Source organism: Jatropha curcas, chromosome 4 (genome assembly GCF_041381405.1).
Source record: "Jatropha curcas cultivar XTBG-Jc1 chromosome 4, XTBG_Jcur_1.0, whole genome shotgun sequence".
NCBI classification, from domain to species: Eukaryota; Viridiplantae; Streptophyta; class Magnoliopsida; order Malpighiales; family Euphorbiaceae; genus Jatropha; species Jatropha curcas.
Genome location: NC_143154.1, coordinates 25,196,349 through 25,223,506, shown reverse-complemented (window position 1 = coordinate 25,223,506; position 27,158 = coordinate 25,196,349). Strand labels below are relative to the sequence as shown.

At 31.6% G+C, this 27,158-nt stretch overlaps 1 protein-coding gene across 1 annotated transcript; it reads right to left on the bottom strand.

The window, feature by feature from the left end:
- Nucleotides 1-302: 302 nt before the first annotated feature.
- On the bottom strand, nucleotides 303-19,703 carry LOC105648202 (protease Do-like 7). Its single transcript, XM_012234514.3, is given in 26 exon segments — nucleotides 303-679; nucleotides 756-867; nucleotides 1,218-1,351; nucleotides 1,353-1,376; nucleotides 1,468-1,683; nucleotides 2,573-2,800; nucleotides 2,879-2,958; nucleotides 3,039-3,209; nucleotides 3,495-3,600; nucleotides 3,673-3,855; nucleotides 4,572-4,655; nucleotides 4,658-5,086; nucleotides 5,375-5,540; nucleotides 5,966-6,015; nucleotides 6,492-6,572; nucleotides 7,388-7,495; nucleotides 7,787-7,852; nucleotides 7,930-7,986; nucleotides 8,089-8,154; nucleotides 10,515-10,604; nucleotides 12,952-13,077; nucleotides 13,628-13,664; nucleotides 14,468-14,526; nucleotides 15,501-15,635; nucleotides 16,543-16,613; nucleotides 19,242-19,703. Coding segments are annotated over 26 exon segments (3,336 nt in total). The 5' UTR covers nucleotides 19,531-19,703; the 3' UTR covers nucleotides 303-511.
- Between the last annotated feature and the right edge of the window lie 7,455 nt (nucleotides 19,704-27,158).

The window sequence follows — 27,158 nt, the reverse complement described above, 5'->3', positions numbered from 1 at the left end:
TTTAACCTAACCATGACGCATTTAGCCTAAAAAAATTCAAAAAATTACATTTGTTAATTTTTCCAGATTAGGTCAGATTTACAAGATTATCCATTCAAACCATGATTCAATTCAACCCGTGAACCATAAAGAATTTGACCCAACCAAGCCATTATGATTTCCAATCCATCAGATTGAATTTGGTTGGATCAGGTTGTTCGGACTGTGTGCATGCCTAGTCAGAGAAAATACAAGAGCGAGAGGAAAGTTTCACAGGATAAACAGTAAATTTGGCAAAAGTTGCATAATAAAGCAAAAAAAAAAAAAAAAAAAAATAATAATAATAGATAAAGGCCTAAAACATTATAATTTTCCCTTATTCAATTCAAAATATAGGAGTTTTGCTAATAAGTGGTCATTATATTTTTAAATGTAAAAACTAATATGATATACACCCATTACCAATAGCCTTTACATGATTTGTTATTCCTTCTCCTTCCTAAAGTAAAGTGTATGTGCACAGACTCCTTTTTTATTTATCCAATTCCTTGATCGTTTGTCTACTCCACATTGCAGTATTGGGGTCAAATCTCAATTCCCATGTAGGCCAGTAATGCAGATCTTGCTTCAATGTCAACACTCGAGGCTTCCCATTAAGGTGGACAGTTCTTACTCTGACGAACTCACCATGCCCCAATTCCTGATAAGTTTTAATACTACCATTAGCAAAAACTATGCGTTATCACAACTCAACATTTAACTAATAAAGATATTACCTTTGTCACATTAATAAAAGCATCTAAATCAGGTGTTGGTTTTCCATTAATTTCAACAATCCATTGAAGAGCATATAGACAATATCTGTGTACAGGGCTTCCATGACACCACCTAAAACCCAAGAACAAAAAAACGAATCATTGGCTGAAATTTTACAACACAAATCATTAAATAAAAGTTGCTCGGTGGTCAGGGCTGATTTAAAAAAGAACAAGCTATTATTGGCCAGGACTGAAGGTTATTTGGAAAGATACTACTTTATATATGCTCTGGGAATCTGGGAACTAATGAAGCTTTGCCACACCCAGTTTAGAGGTGGATAAGCTAGCACGTTAATGCTTCAAGGAAAAACTCAATACAGGAAACAGTATAATTCCTGTCGGTCACAGGAACTCTGTTCTCATGGCTATTTCAAATTAAAGAAAGTTACAATATTTTGCAAACTCAAGCAAAAGCCTTACCTAGCCACGTATACACCATGACCTTCTTCAGGAAGAAATCCAAGAGCACGGACTGCTGGATGAGGATCCTGAACAATGCAACCACACCAATTTATTACACGTGTTGTACCATTCCCATCCCTAACATCTGTTTCCTACAAGAAGATCAATTTCACGTCCCTGGAAACACAAAGAACATGTTCACATCATTTACCTTTATAAGCAAATGAGAGCAGAAAAATTGAAGAATACATAGCATACAGTTTCTTGCCTGTCGAAAAATGGTCATGTTAAGATTCCCTTCATGGCCACCACTCTCATCTAAAGCTTGGCAAGCATTTTCTATGTCTCGGAAGCAAGTAACAGGCTCTTTGTTGACTGCCAAAACCATATCCCCTTGTTCTAATAGGTTTTCAGCTTTTGATCCAGCCAAACATCCTTTAACACGTAAAACTTGTCGTCTAATTGGATCTTTCTTGACAAGAGCCTAGAAGACATATTAAACTAGTCAATTGACAACTTCGAGAAGCTAGCCATTTCCTATACTTGAATAAATATATAAATTAGGTATGACAATAGGTCGGGTGCGGGGCAGGTTTTCTTATAGCTGTATCTACCCGCAAGATTAAATATATACTCGCCCACTCACCCCAACATCTGCTCCGTATCAGAGTGGATTAGGTTTGGAGTGGGTTCTATTCTAAAAAAAATTAAAGAAAAAAAAAACATAGGCTTAGCTTAAAAGTAAACAAAAGGGACGCTCAATGAGAGGATCGGGTTTTTTTTTTTTAAAGCCAAATTTAAATGGATCCGGTTTTGCCATCCCTCAAATAAGTGAAGTTCAAAAATAGGTTGATGGTAACTTATCTATGAAGTTCAAAAATAGGTTGATGGTATCTTATCTAAGAATCAATGCAGTATCTAGACTAACAAAATGATAAAGCTTGAAATTCTGTAAATTTACTGAGTGAAATATATTGGTTATTATCAAGTTAGTCACAAATGTCAGGTTAGCCAAAGGGCATAGAAGAAATTGCAAAGATAAGAGACATTCAGTTGACAAACGATAAAAACTATCAAATTCCACAAATCTATGCACCATAAATGTCATATTAAATCTAGATAGAACATGAGTATTAATTTCAATTACTCGGCTTTAACCATATAAAAAATTTATGTTTTAGGATAACTTAATAGCCGATATCAAAATATTGTTCACTGAAATCCTGTGAATGCTACATTTTGACAAAGTACTTAAATGAGAAAATGAGAAAATTAGAAAGATTGTTTTCTCTTACATCTTCAGAAATTCAAATGGAAAAAAATTGATGTTTCCCAAGAAAGAGAGCATATTAGTTGTACAGAAAAACATATACCTGGACCCAATCATCACTCAAACCAAAACTCCTAGCCTTTGAAAGCAAAGTAGGATAAAGCTCAACCTCCAAAATCCTGACAAGTGGCATTGGCCTTCTGACACCATTAATGAGAAGAGGTAGTCCATTTGCACCACGTACAATTTTGTCAAGAACTTGGCTGATTTTATAAATAGGGATGCCTCTAACAAATTGATGATCTTCTGAGGTATTGCAACCGTATTTCAACTGGAATAAAAACCAAAGCATCATAACGTCACGATCTCAGAATAGACATGGGTAATGGCAACTAACTAATAGCTATACCTGAGTTGAAAAGCTTCCCCAGATTGCTTGAACCCTTCCATGCTCATCAGTTAGCACTCCCGAAAATGTGCTCCCAAAGTCTGGAAGATGCCATTAGAGTAGAAGATTTAAAACACAAGATCAAAGCTCAATTTTGGTTCATTATGATGTAATTCCTTACCAGTATCAAGTTCTATGACTTCCATATTTGTTGCTCTATAACGAGGACAATCAGCTGAGCCAATATTCAAAGCAGCACAAGGGTTGGTAACAATCGATTTTCTTGATGTTGCTTGTAGGCTTCTACTTAAACCCACAAGATAGACCGAATCCCCACGACGTAATGTCGGCTCTATCCAAGAACATAAATATCAGTCCTTAAAAGCAAGCATTTCCAAAGAAAGAAGACACAAGTGTACTCAGAAATGAATTCATAGGAAGGAATAACAAAAAATTCCACTTGAAAAACAAATTTTGCTAACCAACTGAACCAAAGATGTCCTGATTAAGAATTGGGGATAAAAATTTGAACCAAGCAAAAATAGAGAACATCAGAATCTAAGTCATATAGTACACACTTAAAACATAAAGACAACTTTAGCGCTGAAAATACAGAAAGCTGTATAGGTGAACCTACCAGGAAGCAATTCAGCAGCTCGAACCATTGAGGCACCAACAGCTCCAAGGGCCGAGGGGTCATAAGCAATAAGAGCAAAATTATGAACGGGATGAAGAAAAACCACCTGGAGTGGTACACACGAATCAGTCAAAACAATATGCTTTCATTCAGTATCACTTGCTAGTAAAGAATTTACCTCCCCTGGAATTTCAATTGGAAATGCAGCAAATGACAGCATCACATCTGATGCGGATATTGCAACCGTATTCCTATCAACTGCAACCAATCCCATATCTTGAGAATGATAAATAACAACACCAGTACCAAAAAAATGTTGTGAATGGACACCATCAAGCATAATTGATGGTGGAACATGAACCTGCAGTTATACATGTCAACAAGTCATGTTAGATATTATTTTTTTACAAGTAAATAAGATCTCATAAGGCAGACAGAATAGAAAACTTTGAAGGACTCATGCTAGTTTTGCTAATATAGCAAAAAGAATACCTAAATAAAATGGTAACAGAAAATAGTGCCTTTTAAACCTCTAACACAATATACTGAAGATAGATTGGCGCTTCAGGAATCAGAACACAAACTAAGAGAGGAGCTATTTTGCAGAAATGCCATTGTATATAAAGTCTATTAGATGGAAACATATAATGGCATGCTTATGTTTGGTAATAACATCTAAACCAATGTGAAGTAAAGATGATCAGATTCCACTAGTACTATTTTTACTATCAAATATTGTGAATGCAACAAGAACTACAAGGTTACTTTCACACTGAAACATACTCAATGGAGCAGAGGACATTCAAAAACATATAAGCTGAAAAGGAACAGGAGGGATGAAAAAATTCATTTGTAACGTAAGGTTAAGCCATTTTTCTAAGCCTACTGCTTCACCAGCTTAATCAGTACAAGAAAATAAAGGAGCCATATTGGTTAAAAAAATATTTAAATAATGAAAACATGTGATAGACTAACAAGGAAACAAAAACAAGAGTCATATCACAAGAAATCAACTCAACTAACAAAAGAGATTGGTTGATTGCAGACAATAATAACATAGATTGGATCAAGTTTTACCTCAAACATTACAAGAGTGGGTTCTATCACACTCTCTGCAAGTGATGCATTAGCTGCTGCTGCCGTTGCACCTTGATAGTCTCTTAAACTTCATCTTCCACGGTCCTTGGATTATCCAACCTCACTTCTGTACTTTCAATCTGTAAGGAAGAGTCAGCAACAGCAATTCCATTGGCAGATAAATCTGATACCCTCCGCTTCTTTGTTCCTACATCAGATTCATCCCGAGAATGTGGTTCCACAGAAGAATGTTCAAAACTGGTTTCCATACTGGTAACACCGTCAGTCAATTCTGGGTTATCACCTTGATTTACATGTTCCATATGAGTTGCCCCTCCACTCAGCAAAATAGTTTGGCTAGTTGGGCCCTGTGCCATATCATTAGCATGAGATGAAACTTGCAGTGACTCAAGTTGAAAGGCAGGCTTTGCCGTCCACAAACCAGAACTGTCATCACGAGTGTATATCTGTGGAGGGGCATACCATTCATGGCGATCGACTGTAACAAGGACAGACTGCATCACAGGAACCAACAAATTTAAACCAATATCCTCATACTTAGTGTCACTCCACACAGACTGATATTCTTGTGAAGAGACTTCACTATTTACTCAACAGCCCAAAGCTCATTTTTAATTACAATCAATAACACTCACATTGCATGCATTTGGCCATTCAAAGCAAGGTGAGGAAGAGCAGCAACTTGTTAAGTTACTGAATTGCTCTACAATTTCCCTTAATTAAAAACTGGAACAACGTTATCTACCTAAATCCAAAAGGGTAAATAGATAGCTATCTCATACCTTACTTCGATAACGATCTGTGTAGCTAACATATTCTAATGGAACTCTAGCACCCCTGGACAGCTTAGAGAGAACAGAAATTAGTTCATCAAGCCGTGATATCTCCTCACCAGCAAACTTCTTAATGATTGCATGGCGAGGAACTCCAGCTCGAAATAGCATATATCTGCAACAAGCAAATGAAACAATATTGTTTAAAAGGGCGTTTGTAATATTTCCATGAGGTGTTGTGAGATTAGTCATTATTGCTTCAGTTCACTGTAATTATTGACATTAAACATCTACAAGTATGGTCAAAAGACTGAATATTGATGAATAAACACAAGCTACTCTAACTTAAGCCAGCTAATAGAAGGCCTACCAACTTTCTTAAACTTCATAGAAAAATTTTAATTTCCATTGGATCATTGATCAGAATTGCTGGCAATGCATTCAGTTCAGATATCAGATTATGATTGAAATCTTTCTTTTTGTGGTTAACATAAATAAAGAGTAATCACAAATAAAAAATGCAAAAGTAATGCGTTTAATATACAGAAGTAAACAGATGTGATACAAGCAGAATATCAGCATGAATTTAATAAAACCTACCCAGGTTCCGCAACGTACACCAGGCCGCATTGGAAACGAAAATTTCTAGCCTGTTTGAAACAAAAGGTAAAATTTCAAGATGTTGACAATAATAAGATAGATAAGACTGCAAATCAATCCCAGGCAAATCTGACTCTACACAGTACACTCTAGTTAAGTTCAAAGGAAGAGTGAATTAACCAAGTCAAGGAAAAGGAATCACTTATAGAAAAGAATATGCTCCAAGTAAGGTAGCAAGATCAAAGATGATGCTACTTAAAATGTACAACAGAAAAATGTCAGTAGAATTTATGGTATGTTCTACAGACCATGTAGAATAATACTCCAAAAAATATGGAAGGCAGATACGCGGCACACTATGTTAACTACATGAAATACATCAGCTGCCCAACTGGTCAGCAACAAACTGAGCGCTTCAATATTATACATCCAAACTTGCTCAACCCTATGATAAATTGAGTGAAACGGAGAATCCAATATGTGATAAAGAAAAATATTACAGAGAAGGCTGCAAAATTCGACATACCTGTTGGTAAGACAAAGGGTGTATCACAGCACCGCTTACTTCTAAGAAATAGTCAGGAGTTATTGAATGCAAATCCTGAACCTGAAGCATAAATAGGTTAAAAACTGTTACATAAGAAAAGATATGAGATCACAGCTTAAGGACAAAAGAGCATAATAACAAACCAGCAAAGGCCACCACAAAAGAACAGACATTCTAAAACAAACATGCACATATTCTTTTGCAGGACCTTTACTGCAACACTAATGAGAAATGAGTTTACAATCAATAGCCCCATTTCAGAAATTCATGCATGCTGAAATGTCAAAGGCAAATTTGGATCGTACGCACGCAAACAGATAGATATTTAATATGGTAAACAAGGAAACGTGCAGAAAAACCAGCAATTGATTGTGAAAGAAATTATCTGTCAAAACAATAAACATTCACTAAATTGCCAATCTCCATTTGGAATGGCCTTTTAATGTTGTAAGCTTATCTGCTCCATTTTTGGCACAAATTGACAACTGTTTTAAAGGCCCACAGAAAGCACACTTTCTAGTAATTCATTGTGCTAACAAGAAAGTAATCAACACAGCAGTTCTATCATTAACTGAATTACTTAATGCTCTCTAGTTTGTCCATTATAATAGATTCTGACATCATATCCAGAAAACTAGGGTTTTTCTTGCAAGTTTTGCTGAATTGATGAATCTGCACATCCATTAAACGTGATGCTGCACCAGGATCAAGCAAATATGAAGTTGGTAGAATTCAAATTTTGACCAATCAACTTATTCAAACATTCTCCTATGAAAAATGAAGAATCAACAAATGTTCGTAACAAATATCAAGAATTTAAAGAGAAAGAAGAATAAGGAGAAAATATGTTAGCCGGAGCCAAGAATAAGTCTTACCACCAAATTGACGGTCAAGGAAGTGCCACCCCTTTCAATCTGTAACTCAATCTTCTGGTCAACATAGTCATCAAGCAAACTCTCCAGCTTAAGAAATTGTGTAGTTACCTGCCATAAGATAAATTATATTACAGGACGACATGCCAGAAAGAGAGCAAAAATCAAATGTTTGTTAAAGCCTAAGAGGCACAAAAGATAGATAGAGAGAGCGAGAGAGAGAGAGAGAGAGAGAGAGAGAAGTAGAAATGAAGGAGAGCATCAATTTCAGTTCGTAATCTTTAATAATGATAGCAATTAATAATAAAAAAATAACTCCAGCAATTAAAATACCTAAACTCATCTAGAAAAACATAATTGCAATAAAGCATTGAGTTCCATGTGATTAAATCCATGACTTACTTCACCATTCACTCGAACAAGCACATCACCTGGCTCCAACTGTGTATGAGCGGGGCCACCTGGTACCTGAAAAAAGTGGCAACATTATCTACACTTTCCTTCTATTCTTTTGCTTCAAGAATTTAGGCAATATCTTCACTCACCACAGAGTCAACTACGAGCATTCCAGTTTCCCCTGGTGGAGATGCATGCCGTACCATCTAAAGCAGTCAAAAGAACAATAAGGTACCCATGAACCACTAACCTTCATAGCTTTTATCCATTTCAACAAAAGAATAAAGAAATACTTAAGAACTAGATACCTGCTCAGTTTCACTTTGGAGACCAAGTCGGCGTATCTCATCAAATCCTTTGTGGAGAAATGTCACCTAGACAACAAAAAAATCAATGCTAAATCATAAAATGATAATCCCTCTATCATTATGTAGAAGTACTTGCATGGCATCAACAACCACCATCTGGTTATCACAAAATGTTCACTTTAGCTTAAACATTTCATTTAACATAATAAAGCAATTGTCCTAAAGTACTTCGCCCCTCATCATCCTAGGTCTACCCCTCATTTATTCTACTCACAACTTTGATATGTTTAACTTCCCAACCAGCATTAATCAGCCAATGATAGACATCCAAACCATCTCCGTTGATTCTCTAATTGGATGTGCATCATAGCCTTCCCATAAATGAACTCATTTCTTATCCAATCCTTTCTGAACTTCCAAACATCCTTACTAGTTAAGCTCAACTCTGCCATACTAGGCTTGTGGACATATCATTTCTTCTCTTCCCAAAACTCGATATTGTGCGTAACAGCCAGTCAAATTGTAATAGTATAGACCTTCTCATTCGACGGCTTTAAATTTCTTTATCAATCCATCCTACTTAAATAGTTATTTCAATTATTTATGTTTGATTATATTCTTTATGTATAGTTAATTCATATAGAATAGGTAAATTAATGATATATGTATTCATAATACTAATATGCATATGCATATGCATAGTTATAAGTCTAATATCTAAATCATATTTTTTTATGTACATAAAACGTCTTACTCCACATAAGTCATTATGTAATTAATGACTAAATTATTTACATATAAGGAATTACATAGTTCAACTCAAATATTATATATGAGGAATTACATAATCACTATTCAAAATATTTGTATTTCACCGATTATAAATATAACTATTATTAAAAAAATTAAAATATAACTTTTATGTGCCATAATATTAACAAAGTTATTTAGAGAAGCTTAATAGTAAGTGGTTTTAATATCTCGAAGAGGTCATGGGTTTAAATCTCACCTCCACCGAAAATTAAAATTTTTTAAGCCTTAAACGAGTATCATATAGCGGGTACCCAGACCGCTGAACCTGTCACGCATAGTGAATTTACTAACCAAACCTGTTCATCAACTACCCAACCCAAGGTACTCCATCTCTCGAAGGAGTAATAGGATTAACAAAGTTTTATATGCTTGAACTCATTTCCTGGACAAATATCATTACCACACTAGAATAGAATATCTATATCATTAAATTACATTTAGTGGTTCTGTCAACTTGCAACTCTCATATTCCATGCAAATCATTTAAGCTTCATCACAAGGAATTTCTCAAAAGTTCAGAGATGTTAGGTATCCCATATTTGCAAGTAATCCTGTAATGATATAGTAAACTATTCCCACATCAAGTAGTCATGCATGACCAAAAGTTAGGGACTTTTTTTTTTTGGCTTCTATCAAGCGTGTAAAGCATGATTTGTCCATTCTTCTTTTAGGATTTATAAGGAGATGCATTCCCTATCTAAGGGTCCAAAAAATAATGCAGTAAAATGTTGGGATTAGGAGCAGCAGCAAGCCAGTGAACAGAGTTTAATGAAGGTAGTTCCCTTTGACCAAGACTGTGCATATTTTCTCAGAGGCACAAGAAATGTGCAGACAAATAAAGACGCCAATTATATTTAGTTTTTCTTTATAGTTTTCTCTTGTTTCTTTTATGGGTAGCTTAGAATAAGGAATTAGTTTTCCTTTTTGTGTAGTTAACATTAGTTTTGTTCATGTCCTTTGTATTTAATTTGGATTTCCCTAAAGTGCCACTACCTGGTATAAAAGAATCCCTCTAGCATACTAACTAGAAAACGAAATCAGTATTCCTCTAAAAGGAAAGGTGTTTTTTGTTTCTTTCCTCTAAAGGTGGTGGTTTTGTTCGTTGTACTCTAATAAGCTCTTATTTCCAGAAATTCAAAATAGCTTACAAGGAAAAGAACCCCATAATAAGTAGCAATATGACCCTCAATTTGATTTTCCATTAAATCTGTCTATATCTAGATCCACAATTCGCAATGTAAGATACTTACATTATAAGGCCAAACGGCCCAAACCAGCCCTAAAAAGAATAAAATATGTTTAAAAGTAGCACAGTGCAGATACCAGTTTTACATGAATAATAAAAAGAAAGTTTTATAATTCATATGACTGCTGCAAAATATTTCACTTTAAACAGGGACAGGAAGAAAAGAGATGTGCTGACTTTCAGCAAATTGCAAGAGTTATATAGTGGAAGTATCAATTTCTATTGACATAAATTAGCAATAAAAGAAATCATGCCCAACCTGCAGACAGATGTTCAACCTTTTGGTTTGCAAGATTTTACTTTTGGAAATGTTAAAGGTAAAGTATATTTGACCAAAAACTCTACAAGGATAACATCAACAACAAACCTGAAGCGTACCACGAGGTATAGTTACAGCTGCCCATTTATTTGCATAAGAATCTCTCCCCTTCTGCAGAAATCTTAGAGCCCTTACAACCTGCAAATCAAATGACATTGTAAATTTGAGAAGAGATCCAATCAGGTGTGTGTAAAAAGCTTTGATTTCCCATCTGTTCTTTAATAGGATAGCCAATTCCACAATCTTTTTAAATTTTAGGTTATCCTAAATTATACTGGGCTGCTGCTATCAGCTATTCCCTTTACCAGCTAGGGTACCAGGCAGTTTGCTTAGTTAGTTTTTCAACAACATGAATGCATAATGCCACCAGCTGATAAATTTCAAGTACCGATCCTTAAACTAACTCAAAAATTCAATAATAATTGAAAGGGAAACAATGCAGCTACCAGAATCCATTTGAAACTCAAAGGAGTAAACCATGACTTTGGCCAAGGATTGTCATAGTTTTGGCATCTACTTGTCTGCGCAACAACAATGACAACAATAACTAAGCCTTTGTCCCAAACTAGTAGGGATCAGCTATATGAATCCGTTGTTTCCAATATCCGCTCTGATCAAACTAATAGTAGTGCAAATTATAAAGAGGAAAAGAATTTGAAATACTTTTTGCGGGAAAGAAATTTTTGAAACAGGAACTTTTAGATCATTTGTTATTAATAAATAGAAACATAAGACAGCCAATGACAACTAACTAAGGTCTGCTATATGAATCTTCCTGTCTTTCAAGCCACTTACACATGGTCGAGAGTGCTCATACTTCACTACAACTAATTAAATAATTCAAATTAATCGATTCATGATGCAGAATCCAGTTGTAACTTCTCATCTTTACAGCAGCAAGGCTTGTGTTTTCTTGTGCACTCTTTGTACTCTTCTGATATATTCTAGACTATATTCTTTTTATGCCTTCAGCCTTTTTTCCACAAAAAAAAAAAAAAAAAAAAAAAAAAAAAAAAAGAAAAAAAGAAAAATTCAACCAAAAGATCGAACTAGCTGCTGGATATAAATGTATCTTATTTTGGCAGCTAAAAAGTAAGGTTTCTGTCTTGAATACCCCTTTCAGATACAAAACAAATATTAACAAATCAACAGAAAATAAAAGTAATATGCATGGTTATGAAAATCGTTTTTTCACCTAGGATCAAAGAGAGAGATGTTGATAAAACCAAATGTAAACTAGGATCATAAAGGTTTTAGATATCATAAACAATACTCCCTCTGTCCCATTTTGTTCGCTTGTTATTCCTTTTTGGAATGTCCCAAAATGTTTGCAAGGTTTCCAAATTTATATATTTTAACAATTATTTTTCCAATAATAACCTTAATGATTGTTCATCAAATGAATAACTTTTATTAATATCTTAATGAGTTAAAGATAAAAAAAAGGCAAAATAATTTTTATTAACTAAATTCTTGATATGCGTGTTTTATCAAGCCATGTAAACAAAATGGGACGGAAAGAATAATATTTTAATAAAATGACATTTAAAAAATAAAATATAGTTAAGATATTAAGAACAAAAAATAGTAACATCATAAAATTGTTCAATGATTTTAACCTTTTTCAGGCAATATTATGCGATTTTATCCATATTTGATTTTAGGTACATGTCAATTGATTCTTTGATTTTGACTTGTAAACTCACAAATCATGCAATTTAACTCGCGATTTTGACAATTACGGATGCATGGGTTTAAACATGCAGAGAAAAACAGGCCTAATATGAGGAGCATACATATCAGACTTTCATGATATGTTACTATGAAGAGGCACACATAAGACAGAAACCACAACACAACTTAGGGCACTTGATGTGAGCTTCCTGTTCTTAAGACTTCTATAAAACAAAGGTCAGTATCTAAAGTTAATATACTAACGCATTAAAGTTATTAATCAATTACAGCACCTTCAACATGCCCATTTCAAAAGTGCAAAGCCAAAGCCTAACATGTGATCAATCCTTGGCCTAAGGTGCGTTCACTTGGGCACACCCCATGACTACATTAATCACTAAACATAAAAAAGATGCTCCTCAAGTGTATAACTTAGATATGATAAATAAACCTAAAGGTTTCATGCCATTGAGGAACTTGGCGAGTGAGATGAAGAAGAAGACAACCTAAACATTTCCTTACATCATTGTGGAAGTTGATGACAGCCAAAGAGTAACCCCAAAATGACTTTCTCGACTCCACCAATCCAGGTAGTACGTTGTGGCTCTGCATGGTTAGCCCTCCCCATTTCTAAATATCTATTTTAACTTCCCTCAGCAATTTTCTCCTTCACCTTGCTTCACAGCAATTTTTTCTCTTATTGTGTTGAAAATATTTTGGTCACAACTAATTCACAACCTTAGACACTCTAGTTACACCTTTTTTATGGCATTCCAAGTATCTAGTAAATTGTAAATAATAGAACACTCACACGTTCTAAAGGTAAGAAAAATGCAGAAGCACTAGAAGACTTGCTGCCAGCGTTCAAGGCCACTGCCCTGCCTTGCCAATCAATCACTGGGGAGCCACTCGAACCACCTTTAGTACCAGATGCAGCCTAAATATAAGAAAAACAAAAGTCAAAACAACAAGGAGTAGCAAGATGCATGCAACGTGCCAAAGTAATATACCACAAATTAACAACGAGCACATGCTCCACAGAAGCAACAGAAGGTTTCTCAGCATAAATATATTCAACAAAATTAGAGAAAGATATGACATTTAATTTGGAATCCCAAAAGCAGTCTAATGAAAATATTTAACCTATTCACAACGAATTTATGTAGCTAAGCTAATTAACTAGTTTCTTAAACTCCTAACATTTCAAAGCATTTAGATATTAAAAAAATTTACCAAAATGACCAAAACCATTCGGTCATCACAAATATTATACCATGGCCTCATATATATATATTGCAATCCTACAGAAAAATAACAGGTTATTGTGGTTCACACCCCCAACACCCATGAGGTACCCTAGTTGAGAAAGTCAAGTCAAAAATGGCAACATGTAAAAACAACAAAATAATTGGTGACCCACTTATTGAACTAATTGAAATTATATATCTGCAACGGGTAGAACTAGTATGCAAAATTGAGCTACTTACTTGCATGTAGAATGTATTGAAGTCATTATACCCATCCCTACACCAAAAGACATTCATGGTTAACAGAGTTCTAGAAAGACAATAATAGAATTGCATCAATAAAAATAATGTGCTTGGTTTGACTATCAGGGTTATATGGCACAATAATATGGACATAAATACCAAAAGGACTGCTATATAATTACATCTGGGCAACTATCGTATGTTTTTGCAAGACAAATGCCAATTCACTTGTTATCCATCCATCCCTTTTCCATCTATGACTCATGAGATATTGTCAATAGATTAAATTATAAAAGTAATTTTAAGTTACATATTATTCATAACAAATATGATCCACTATATTATGCCAGTTAAAGGAAATAGTCAGAACTTTGTTTTAAACCATCCTCCATTTAAACCATTCTCTAGATCATTTTTAAATCAAAGACGCAATATATTTGGGTAGATATCATTAACTCATCCCATATTCTCTTCCAATCTAATATATTATGCCAGTTAAAGGAAATAGTCAGAACTTTGTTTTGGTTCCACCTCATACTTCATGTAAACCATCCTCTAGATCATTTTCAAATCAAAGATGCAATATATTTGGGTAGATATCAGTAGCTCATCCCATATTCTCTTCCATCAAATTAAAAGAAGAAACAATGAATAAGAACTTGCAGGCTAAAAGAAAACCAAAAATAATAATGAGAATGAGAGTACTATGCGTGCAATAATCATGGAAGGAATCAAGTTCAAACTTCAAAACAATTCATTTTATTTATTATTGCAAATTTGCATTGTCCTACAATGAAGGGGACATTCAAAGACAATATTTTCAAATGTATCACATACTTTTTGTAATGCGGAGCATCCCTATCCAGACGAGCAAGAGTACCAGCCAAAATAGAAACCTGAAATTCAGCAAACCAACAAAGGAATATCAATAGTGAAAAAAATTGTGAGTTCTCCAAGTATGTAATGCCTTCACTTGTTTGATGCTTGCACAATTGAATTTTTTTTCTTAAAGAACTACCGGCATGGATTACTTTCCCTCTATATGCATTTCTATGCCCTCTCAATTTATTTAACACTTTGTTTGGAAAAAAACCAAGAGGGGGGAGAAAAGGAAGGGGGTGAAGATAGAGAGATCCAAAAGCGTGTGAGTGGAAATTGCTATCCCCTCTAGTTTTGGAAAACAAGGTGAAAAGAGGAGGGAAAAAAGGAAAAATTAATTTTTTAGTGTCCAAATTATTATATTGCCCTTCACTTATAAAAGGTAATTACAGGGCTAAAATTGTAAATCCATTAATTTTCAGCTCATTTTCACCCCAATTTGGGGTGATAGATTGAGGTGGACCCAAGAGGCTAAAAACCCCTAAAACTCTTCTCCCCCCTCACTTTCACTAGTTTCCAAACAAGTAAACGAGAATATTCCATTATCTCGTCCCACCCTTCCTTCCCTACCCTCACATCCCCCCTTTCCAAACAGAGTGTAAGAGTACACATGCATATTTAAAAGCTAGCCTAAGTTTTATAAACTGCAATTTTTTCTCAAGAGAATGTTTGGCATTGAAATAACTAGTTCAACTTTTCTCCTGAGATCTCAAACACGTGTCTTGATTTGTTTAATAGTGAAGTAATTCGATTTTATAGTCAGTTCTCTTTCATGTATTTTGGACATTATTCTGTAAGTAACATGGGTTCTCTGATTGCAATTTTGAATTGTGTTTGGATCCAGAACTTTCAAATTGTAAAAAAGTACTTAAATTCTTCAACCTCTCTAAATGGACAAATAAAATGTAAATTTAGAAAACCTTTCAACAGTAGAAAAAAAAAAAAAAAAAAAACCATCTTAAGAATAGAAAAGAACTTCATGAGGAAATACCTTTTCACCACTATCATTACCGACGACCCTGATATCAAGTCCAACACAAGCTGCCTCAGGAGCAAGAGGAATCTCCTCATAGGTTAAAAATTGAATTGCACTAGGATCATATTGAAAGAAGCCAAAATCATGAACCTGAGATACATGGAAAATGTTAAAACCACACCAAGACGAAAGATATACACATTAATGAGATTTACCCAAAAATAATTATAAATCCAAATTCGTTCTAGAACCACCCTTGACCTTTTATAAGAGATGCAATGGAAAAGCATACTTTATTGTACAAATAAACAAATATTAAGCCAAAAGAATAAGGATTAAAGCTTGAAGGATAAGTATCATCCTAAACTAAGCAAAACACATGGAAACAATTAATACATAACCTCCAATCATTCTTAATAGCACCTAAAGACACTTCTTCAAGAGCCCACAAATAAGTTAAGAAAACCATCTTCCCCACAATACATTAAAACACAAAAATGGCCCACATTACTCCCAAAAAAAGCATAATCTGCAGGAATTCAGCACCCCTTCTAACACCAAATTCTCCCCATTTAATCTGACAAACATCTCTAAAGCATCAGCACCTTAGTTATTTGGTTTTATTTCTTTAATCCATTTCGATGTACAAGTTAAAAGCGGTTTTTTTTTTTTTTTTTTTGGCTCAACTTCTTCTTCCTATCACCAAATCCTCCCCATCTCACAAATGAGGTTTCAAAATGAATCAGACAACAATTGATGGAGTTGCACTTGTGAAAGTAGATATTAAATCAAGGATTGTTGGCCACCATAGTAATCCCTAGTTATCAGTCTCTTATTTTTAACTTCTTGAACTCATTTTAGCATATAAAAATCTCATAACGTTTTTAAGTTTCTAAATTCAACTAGTTTGGGATTAAGGCTTTATTGTGGAGATTGTTGCTTTAAAGTTTTTCATTCTGGGGAAAGTATCATGCATATTTGAAACCACAATGAAAAACTGAAAAATGATCACAAAAAATTCATGAAAACAACTTTAAAAAAAAAAAATTCTACTTACAGGATCTCTATACACAGGATGTACTGGAATTTCTTCATGGTTTAGGAACATTGCCTCTGCGACTACAGGTCCTACAAATCAAAAATAAAAAGTAAATTAAGTACTTACAAAAAAATGAGGGTTAGTGAGGTTAATAAATTTTTAACAAAAAGAAAATAGGCTCCATGTTACATAGCCACCATTCATTTGCTTGCTGAGACATCCAAGAAATATGAAGTACAGTAATCCTTCACAACTTGCTTCTATTGTCTATGCTTGGGAGAATTCTTGCCTATTCTGGGTGTATGTGACCCATGAGGTGGGTCCCATCCATCACAAGTTTAACCCACCTAAAGTAAGATGGGTGTAGATAAATCCAGCCTAGGCAAGAAATGTCCCTATGTGCTTGATTATTCACATAAAGTGAACATAGCATTACACATACAAAAGGTGTATTCATCAATTGTTATTTATTCTCAAAAAAACAGAATGCCTATCCTATCAAGGCCAGCTCTTGAATAAAATGCCTGTAGTACATTTTGCAAAAATAGAATAAATAAAACATGAGAAGAAATCCAAAGAACAATCCATAGACAAATTATCAAATCTGTAAAGCAGCTAAAACCGAGTCTAGATATTGGCTAAGTTTCAAACTCCGATTAGAGAAGTGGATCCTTCCTATAAGCACGTAGCTACTGGCTGAGCCTCTAATTTGCGTTTGCGTCTATTCTGAAGACTTGGCTGAAGCAGTCACTGAACAGGAAGTGAGATGATGACAATGCGGCTGGGACAACATAATCGCTTCAAATTGCATCCACATATATATGCACACATATACCTATGCATCCATGTATGGATTTCCAAATACATGCAGCATGTATTTTCTTTTACCACAAAAAAAAATATTGTTTCCTGTTCTAGCCATGTCATGCCACAGGTAATTGAAAGTTCTCATGACATAATAGCAAAAAACATACCTTGTTCTCTGTCTCAGCATACCAAAATTTCCAAGATTAAAAACCTTGAACCCTTCTTTAGAATGTAAAACCTAACTATTCATATCAAAAGTGAGAGTAGTTTTTGACATCCGCCAACCCCCCCCACCCCTTCTCCTTTTTTTTCTTTTTCTGTTTTATTAGTTCTTTAGTCCAAATATTCTTTAACTTTTTTCTTCATCAAAGCATTTAATTCACAGTTTCATTCACAGGAACCAGGCACCTGCAATATTTCTTATGTGGAACCTGAATGTGTAATAAGTCCTTCACAGTGCAAGTATCTCATCTCACTCTAACATATGAAGGAATTAATACTAATTCGTAACAATAATCACAATAAAATTCATTGCTGACGAGAACATATCCAAACACTATCACTATCTTATATTAATCTCCAAAATCAGATATTCAAGTTAGAACATGAAATATTCAAACCGACATTATGGCAGTTCAAAAACTTCAGCAATGAGATAAGCAATATAGCAATCACCACGATATCAAACCTACATTAAAGGAACCTCATAATCCAGAAGAGAAAGTGGGGTGTGAAGGAATACTGCTTTGTTTTTATGGTAAATTTAAAAGCATTTTAAAAATGGAACTAATTAAAATGCTATATTCAATAACAATTTTACTGCAAACACTCAGACAATTAGGACCAATTAGAATTCATGGCAACCCAATACCATAAAAGTCTAACCTCCTGAATCCCCTACTTCAAAGAAACAGAAACAAACTAAAAGGAAATGGATTGTTAAAAAAAATACAATAATTTGCAAGCAAATTTAATACTAATCAGTTCTCAATTCCATCAACATAAGCATCCACAAATCTAATTGACAAATATTATGAAAAGTTTCTACCTTGCATTATAATTCAAAATTTTTTCTAATTAGAAAATGAATTAAGGGGCCTTCTTCGCCTTCCACCTAAGCTGAGAAGACTCTTGGATTTCTCCACTCCTACTAAGAAAATGTTCATTCTTCCCAATCATAATACAAAACCCAAATCATGGTGAAATGAACTAGCACTGTGATTCCCACTCCAAAAACATAAGCGTTGCCTACCTTATAACTAAAAAGCAAAAAAAAAAAAAAAAAAAAATTATATATATATATCAATTGTTTCACTTTCCCTATTTTCTCAACCAACAATCTCCAGACACACACGTCTTATTTATAAAGTTTCTAACTTTGCTTATTCTCATTAACATTACTATTCCTAATTGCTCGAAATTATTAATGTCAATTCTCTCAAACAATAATAAGCACTCACATAATAAAGTTTATAACTTTTCCTTTCTCATTAACATTAACATCACCGATTGATTGAAATTACTATCCATTTTCTCTGAAGGGACGATAAGCACACACATTATAAAGTTTCCAAATTTACTCATTCTTACTTAAGATTAATGTTTCTAATTGCTCAATAGTACTAATTTCCATATTTTCTCAAGAAATAATTACCGCACGCATTATAAAGTTTACAGCTTTACAATTAACATTAGTAACACTAATTACTCAAAATTACACAAGCCAACTAATACCAATTCATAAAAACATACACAAAACATAACCCTACCTGGCTTGATAACATGTCTATTGATCGCACATTGTAAGGTTTCTAGCTTTACCATTCTCACTAACATTAACATTGCCAATTCCTCCAAATTACACAAACACCAATTAATCCCAATTCAAATTCACACAAACATAATCCTACCAGGCTTTACGACATGTCGATTAGTGAGAATAATCCCACGACGCTTATCAACAACAAAACCGGTAGCATAACTAGCACCAGCCGACTCAGTATCGAAAGCGCGGCAAGCAGTTGTCCGTAATACAACCACGGCGGGGACCACCTTATTGAGAGCCCTCCGCCAGTCTTCTGCGGTGGCAACGTTTTCTTTGAATGGCGGGTCGATCTCCATGCAGAGGTCCTCTTTCAATTTCGTTTCAAGGCCTGCGACCTCAGTCTCCGATCCCAATCTCTCTAGCGGGTCCCCCATAGAAAAAAACAACTCTGCTCCTCACTTTCTGTTTTGGAAATTGAAGTTTTGCAGGGAAAGTGACAGAGAGAAGAGAGTGGTGAAGTGAGATTTGGCTTTTAGCAGGGAAGTGTTGTTTTAAGAAGGGAGAAGAGATACTTTGTTTTTTTGTATGGGAAGTGAATCTGTTACTGTTTTTGGATACTCTTAATTTTTTTTTTTTTTTTTTTTTTGTTTGTAACGATCGCAACAAAAATAATCAAGGCAAAATCATTATTTTATCCTTGAAATACGCTCGTTGCTGCTTAAATTTTATATTGGTTACAATTTCACTTTATTTTAACTTTTATATCAATTTCATCCTAAATTTTGATTTTCTATTACAATAACATCCTAAAATTTAAAAAAAAAAAAAAAACATTAATATGAAACTTGCTCTTGACTTTTGGTTAACTTAATACTTATGAAACTTGCTCTTGACTTTTGGTTAACTTAATACGAGTTTACTCATTCATACAAGTTTATTAAGTTTAATTATTAAATAAATATATTTTCTATTCTACAATTATCAATTATAATTAATTATATGATATCTTATATTCTATTTTGATAAAGAAAAAGGCAGTGACAATCTTTAATAATTTATGAGTCAAATTAAATGATATTAGCTTTGCTTTGCTTTATAATTATTTAAAAATTTATATTAAAATCAAATCATAATAATAATTATATTCTTTATTTTTAAAAAAAACAGCATCCATGTATCAAATAAATAATTTTTAGATATTACTTATCATCAATTAAAGATATACTTTAAAAATATTAAAAATAATAATAATAATTGTCCTTACTATTAACCGAAGCTCTTTCACTAACACAAATGTATTAAGTTAACTCAAGTCTAGCGTCAAGGATAAACATATATATTATTACAATTTAAGTATTGATTATAATTTAGAGTGTTATTGTAATAAAATGTCAAAATTTTGGGTGAAATTGATATAAAGCTCAAATCGGAGTAAAATTGCAATGAAACATAAAATTCAGGGTGAAACAACACATTAAGCTCTTGAAATATGACCAAATTATTTAAGTAGTCTCATTGTTTGATCGAATATCAAAGGTTTGGTTTCGTCATCCTAAATAGTCCTTTTTTATCCAATTGCTGGAGCTTTGGTCATTAATGTTATGTTTGGAAAGAGTAAGGAAGTAAAACAAGGGTGAAAGTAAAATAAAAGCGTAAAATGATATTATTCATTTTTCTCACCAAATGAAGTGAAAATTATGCTAAAAATTGTGTAAAATAAATTTATTTTATATTTCTCTTAATATTTTCACTCAAGCCAAACAAGAGATTTTGAAATTTTTAAAGCATTTTCACCTTTTATTTTTCCTCCATCCAAAAAAATCTTAAATCAATGGGAAAGCAACAAAGAGATAGAGATGAATTTTTTGAAATGACAAGAAATGTCATTTCTTTTTTATTTTCAATTATCTCCTTTTCTCTCTCTATCCCATCCCCTCTTTAACCTTTTTTTTCTCCCCATTTTCTTCCATTTCACTTATCTTAAATGTTACCATTAGTATTAATACTGCCATGGCTTCTAAACTTGCCTTCCTCTCCTTAATTAAACCATTTCAACCATTAAAAAGTACTTCAATCCGAACAAATTTAACACCGATCAAACCCAGTTGTTTGGATGTGGAACCCTAAACAAACTCCGAAAGATGATGACTCATAAGAAGTTAAAGCCTTTGAAGAAGACAGAACAAGATAGAGTTTTGTTGGATTTAAATAATAATAGTGCAAAACTTATGTTGCCTTTGCAAGGAGTTGCCTATGGATATCAGTTATTAGAAGACCACCAAAAAAACAATTGAAAAAGTCATGTCGGTAGTGGAGGATGATATGGTTTTTAAGAAAGAACCTAATCGCTTTACAGCTTTCTCTGAAATTGATAGAGGTGAACAAAGAGGGATTTGTTTTAGTTTGGATAGTGCTTTTACCATATTCTTTGGTCGTTACTAGATTGCTAACCTAGCAAAATTTGATTTTACTTGTCTTTATCGTATTTGTTATTTTAAAGATTAGGTCTAAAGATTTTACTATGTAAGAAATAACGTTGCAAGTAGTTTGTACGGTAAAGTACAATACAAATTAACTACTTGTATTTATTTAAATTTAAACAAAACTTATGGTTTAATATTATATGGATAAAAAATGAGTATATAACGACCATAGTCAACATACAACGCACATCATACAAAAGACTAGTAATATATAAAAACAACTATGCCTTTAATATTCATTTTATATTTTAATAGTAATCAGCTAATTGCTATCAACCATCAGCCACTAACTATCAGTTGGTATGAATCGTTGAACCAAATAGGCTTTTAGTAACTTTTAACTATTCTATTAGCGGTTAATTGATAATTATTTGTATAACGGTTTAAATTAGAAGTGCTCCATAAAAATAGCTATTTAATTAGTTGTTTAACTTAAAATGACAAAAAAAAATACATTATCTAAATTTAGAGGAAAAACAATGGGTATAATTGTCAAAATAATTAATTAATCTATATACTATATATAAAAGTGGGAATAAGGGGGGAATAATAGAATTACTGATATTGTCCTTGTGAAATTTAAGATATTCTAAATTAACCTTAGTTTTAACCAATTAAAAATTTTTAATCTAAAAATATATATAATATTTCTATAATTTGATTGGATGTTTTTTTGACTTTTTTAATAGATAAATAAATATAGATAAGGAAGCATTTCAAAATTTTAAATTTTTACTATTGTTATTTTATTATGTCTAATTATATTTTATTCTTTATATTATTATCTAAATTATTATTAATAATTTAATAATTTTTAATAATTTATTATTATTATAATTTATAATTTAGCTTCAACATTATTATTGTAAATAATATATGTAAATGAGGCATTTGAAGATTTTTATATTTTTTTGAATTTATTTTAAATAAATATATCTAGATGATTCAGATATGATTTAAAAAGAGTATAGTTAAATTTCTTTAATTACATATTACATTCTAATTTGATTAGCCAAAAAATAAGATAAAAATTATTATTTTTAAACATCTCGAATTTAATTCGTTATATTGATATCTTATATAATTCAAATCCTATTTCTATTAAAGAATATAATTTTATTAATAATTTTTTAAAATGCTTTCATGATTTGGATTGGCTAAAAAATAAAAAAATTATAATTATTTATAAATATTTAATTTAATTTATTAAATAGCTTTCTTATTGTATTGTTAACGTATATTTATTTACTAAAAAAATTACAATAAAAATTATTAACAAAATATGTAAATTAATTATAAAGTATATAATAGAAGCTATATTATAAAAATAAAAAATGCATTGAAATACTTTTTCACCGTAACCCCGATATCAAGTCCAATGCAAAGAACCAAAATAATCAATTATTTTGGTTATTTTTAGAATTTCAGTAGTGTTTAATTCAGTTTTCTTATCAAAAAAATTTATTGTTTCAATTATGTAATAATTTAAACTGAATTTATCAAAAATAATGCTCTTAGCTAAGACTCTTTTAAATATTTTATAATCATTAATGATTTGTTTTAAAAAAAATTTCTTGCGTTTGTTGAGATTTGAGATCCTATTTTTAAAATGAGTTATAAATAATTAATTTCTACTTGCATTTTTGGAGATTTTTTTTTTTAAATTGTTACTAGTGTCAGAACTCGCGTGATGTGCGAAGCAATATTAAAAGATGAAATAATTTTTTATAATTTCGACATAAATAGAATATGAAAATTAGACGGTTGACATGAACGTGACATATTTAACCCGCTTAATATCATAAACAGGTTAAGTAAGTCGTGTTGATCTATATACGACTCACTTAACCTGCTTACATTATTTTTAACTTTTAACCTATTTAACTCCAATCATATTTAAAAATAAATTTTCACGTGTAAAATGCATAAATTCTTTAAGATTTATAATTAAAATAAAAAAGTAATACAGCAATAAAATTTAAATAGATTTTAGTTGGAGTATTTATATTTAATACTAAACTTACCTCTTTACTCTTAAATAAAAAGGTCACTCGCCTAACCCACATGTCAACCCGCGATACAACATATTTATATTTGTGTCATAAATTGGTGAGTCATTTATAGCACAAACTCGTTTGATCTCAACACTAGCCCATTTATTTCGCGTGCTAGGCTAATCGTGTTCGCGTGTTGTGACCCTTTTTGACACCCCTAATATGACCTGCATAAAAAAATACACACACACTATTAATGTACTTTTCAACGGTGATGATAATTTTGAGAATTTAACTAATTATATTTAAATAATAAATTAAGTATTTTTTATTTTATGTTTATGATTTATTATAAATGATTGTTTATTTATTTCAAATATTAATATATACTTATTTAGTATAGTGTGTCCTAAGCGTGTGGATCTCCTACTTTTTTAAAAATTATCGCATCGCATTACGTTCTCGCATTACGTTCTCGTATCATGTGATGAAGCGTTTTTTTTAAATTTATTTTTATATCTTTTTGTTCATGAATAATCGGAAAAAATAAGAAGGGACTAAATTTGCTTTTGAAAAAAATTTGTTACTTATTTTTTTTGGATATAAAAGAAAAATAAAATTAATTTTCTCTACAAATTTATTTTTATAGTTTTTTATTTTCCTTCTAATTTGAAGAAAAAATTATCACAATTCTTTTCCCTTATATTCCTTTCTTATTTCCAAATAAAATAGTTTTTACTTATTAATATCAATTTAGTTTTTTCCTCCTATATGATATTATCTGAAGATATAATTTTTTTCCCTTATAATCTATACAATGTGCAGGGTAATATTAAAAGATGAAATAGTATTTTATAATATCATTCAAAAATAGTAAATTATATATGATAAAAATGTATCTTATTGAGATATGCTGAAAAGTTACGATGCTAAAATATGTATTTTTAAATATTATCCGAAATTTTTCATAAAGTATGCAATAGCAAAAGTCATGCATGGTATGACCTACATAAGAAATTGCATACACACTATTAATGTATTTTTCAATAGTAATAATAATTTTAAGAATCTAACTAATTATATTGAAATAAGAATTTAAGTATTTTTTATCTTATGTTTATGATTTATTATAAATGATTATTTATTTATTTGAAATATTAATATATGAGTATTTCCTAAGTATATGGATGTTTTACTTTTTAAAAATTATCGTATCCATAAGTTCTCGTATCTCGTGTTCGTGCAACCTAGCTCATGATATATGATACTACGTATATCAAGCTAATCAACCGATGTTTTTTTATTTACCAATATTATTGTCTACTCTACAATCTCTCCAATTTTGATTTATAAATTATTATCTAAAATATTACAAAATAATTTTTTCAAAATCCAATCTCTAATTATTTGTCCAAATTATTGTCAATTAATTTATTCAAAATCCAATTTCTAATTATTCTCTCTAATTTTTTTGTTCAATTTTCCAATTTACATATTATTTTCTTATAATGACAAGTAGAGGAAACTCAAGTTCTGCTAAGGGCAAGAGAAAGGTTAGGGAAACACAATATTCATCTATCCATACAGATAACATCTTCTATTTCGCTCCAATCAATATAGTCTTTCAGGGATATCTAAATGAAAAATTGGAAATTCCAACTCAATGATCCAAATTTAACGGAGAGAATTTACAAAAAATAAGTTCCAACTTTTTTAAACAAAAATTCAATTAAGTTGAAGACTTTTAAAAAAAAAAAGAAATATTTTCTTTAATTTGCTTTTGTGTCGTTGATAAGAAATTTAGTGTTTTTTTATTTTATGTTTATTATAAATGATTGTTTATTTATTTGAAATATTAATAGTGTAGTGTATTTTAAGCGAGTGAATGTTCTAACTTTTTTTAAAAATTATTGTATCTCGTACGTTTTGTATCTCATGTCTCATTTCCATGCAACTCAGCTTTGGTATATGAGACTACTATAACTTTCTAAACTGCTATAAGGCATATCAAAAAAACTACAAAACAGAAATTACAAGAATAAAACCAAAAATTCTCCATTTAGAAGGAACTGGAGCTCATCAGTTAGGAAAGACTTTATCTAGTTGAGTACAGATGTAATGGAAAATCAACATAATCTCATTCAAGAAATTAATTATTTCTTATTTTATAGCTTGAGTTATTTGTATTTTAATTAAATTTTAATTTAATTTAACGCATTATCTTGATGTGATGTAACTAATAAATATTATCATGATAAAGACATTATCTAAAAATATAAAACAATTTATCTCCTTACAATTGCTGTCATTACATCTTATCTTCTTACAACCGTGCCAAATAATTGTTGTCATTCTCATACTTGACAATTTCGAAGACTTACACTTGATTTTGGATTTTATATAATGCAAATTGCTCTGCTTTTAAATATATATATATATATTTGCATACACAGCCAATCATCCATTAAATATAAATAACCTAACTATCATTCAATCATCATTTATAAGTTTTAAAAAATAAAATTATTCAATCATGCATTTGTAATGGATAACCTAACTATTCTTTCATTCAATGTCTTGCTTTTCCTTGTATATATGTACAAGGCTGCATCAACGTAATAATAATTTTTGAAGCTGAAGAAATAAAAGAGATCTCTTTTTAAATCTGTGAAACTCTATGTTCAAAATAAAACTTTTTTTTTAGGTATTAGAAGAGAAGAAATTTAAATTTAACTTTATTGCTAGGTTATATATCTATATTCCATCAATTATCTAGATAAAATTACATTTTAAACAAGTTTTTGTATTATTGGCACAAAATCACACGTGAGATGGGTGAGGAAACTAATCAATTTAAAGAGGGAGTAACGTCTCATCACATATGTCATTTGTGCTTGGGAGGCATATTTTGATTTTAATATCATTAAAAAGAGCAAATTAGCTTCATATCTCTTCAATAAGTAAACTTAGTTACTTGAACTTTTTTGTGCACTAATTAACCCTTAATCACCATTTATATCATTCATTCTTTCTTCATTCACTACAATTTACTTTTCCTTTATTTATTCTCAACTAGCATCACAGATATGCTAACAAAAGTAATTCTATACATTTTATTTTACACTACTTTTGTTTCTGATATGAATGAAGAAGAATATAAAGACAAATCTTTTGTAATTAAATATAAAATTATAGTCAAACTCGCGGTTATTTTACAATCAGTCATTTGCATTCCATTGGAAAATTACACTACTCTGTATTAAAATCATTCGCACCAGGAGTAATGTTGTCAATTAGAATTATTCATGTACATTGTGATGCTTTTGAGAGCTTGACATTACCATGGCTAAGATATAATGCACTAGGAGTAAATTTAGTGAGCGGCCAAAATTAAAATTAGAGGCTATATGTTGAGGCAGAAGCCATATATGTTTGTTATGTACCTAATTGAGAAAAAAAAAAAAAAAAAAAGAAGCTAGGTGTTATTATAATAATGCACAAAATTCAACCCTAAAATGCTTAACTAAAACATGAGAATTGTTGAAGAGTAACAATATGTAGTATTATGTGAATATTTATCATTAA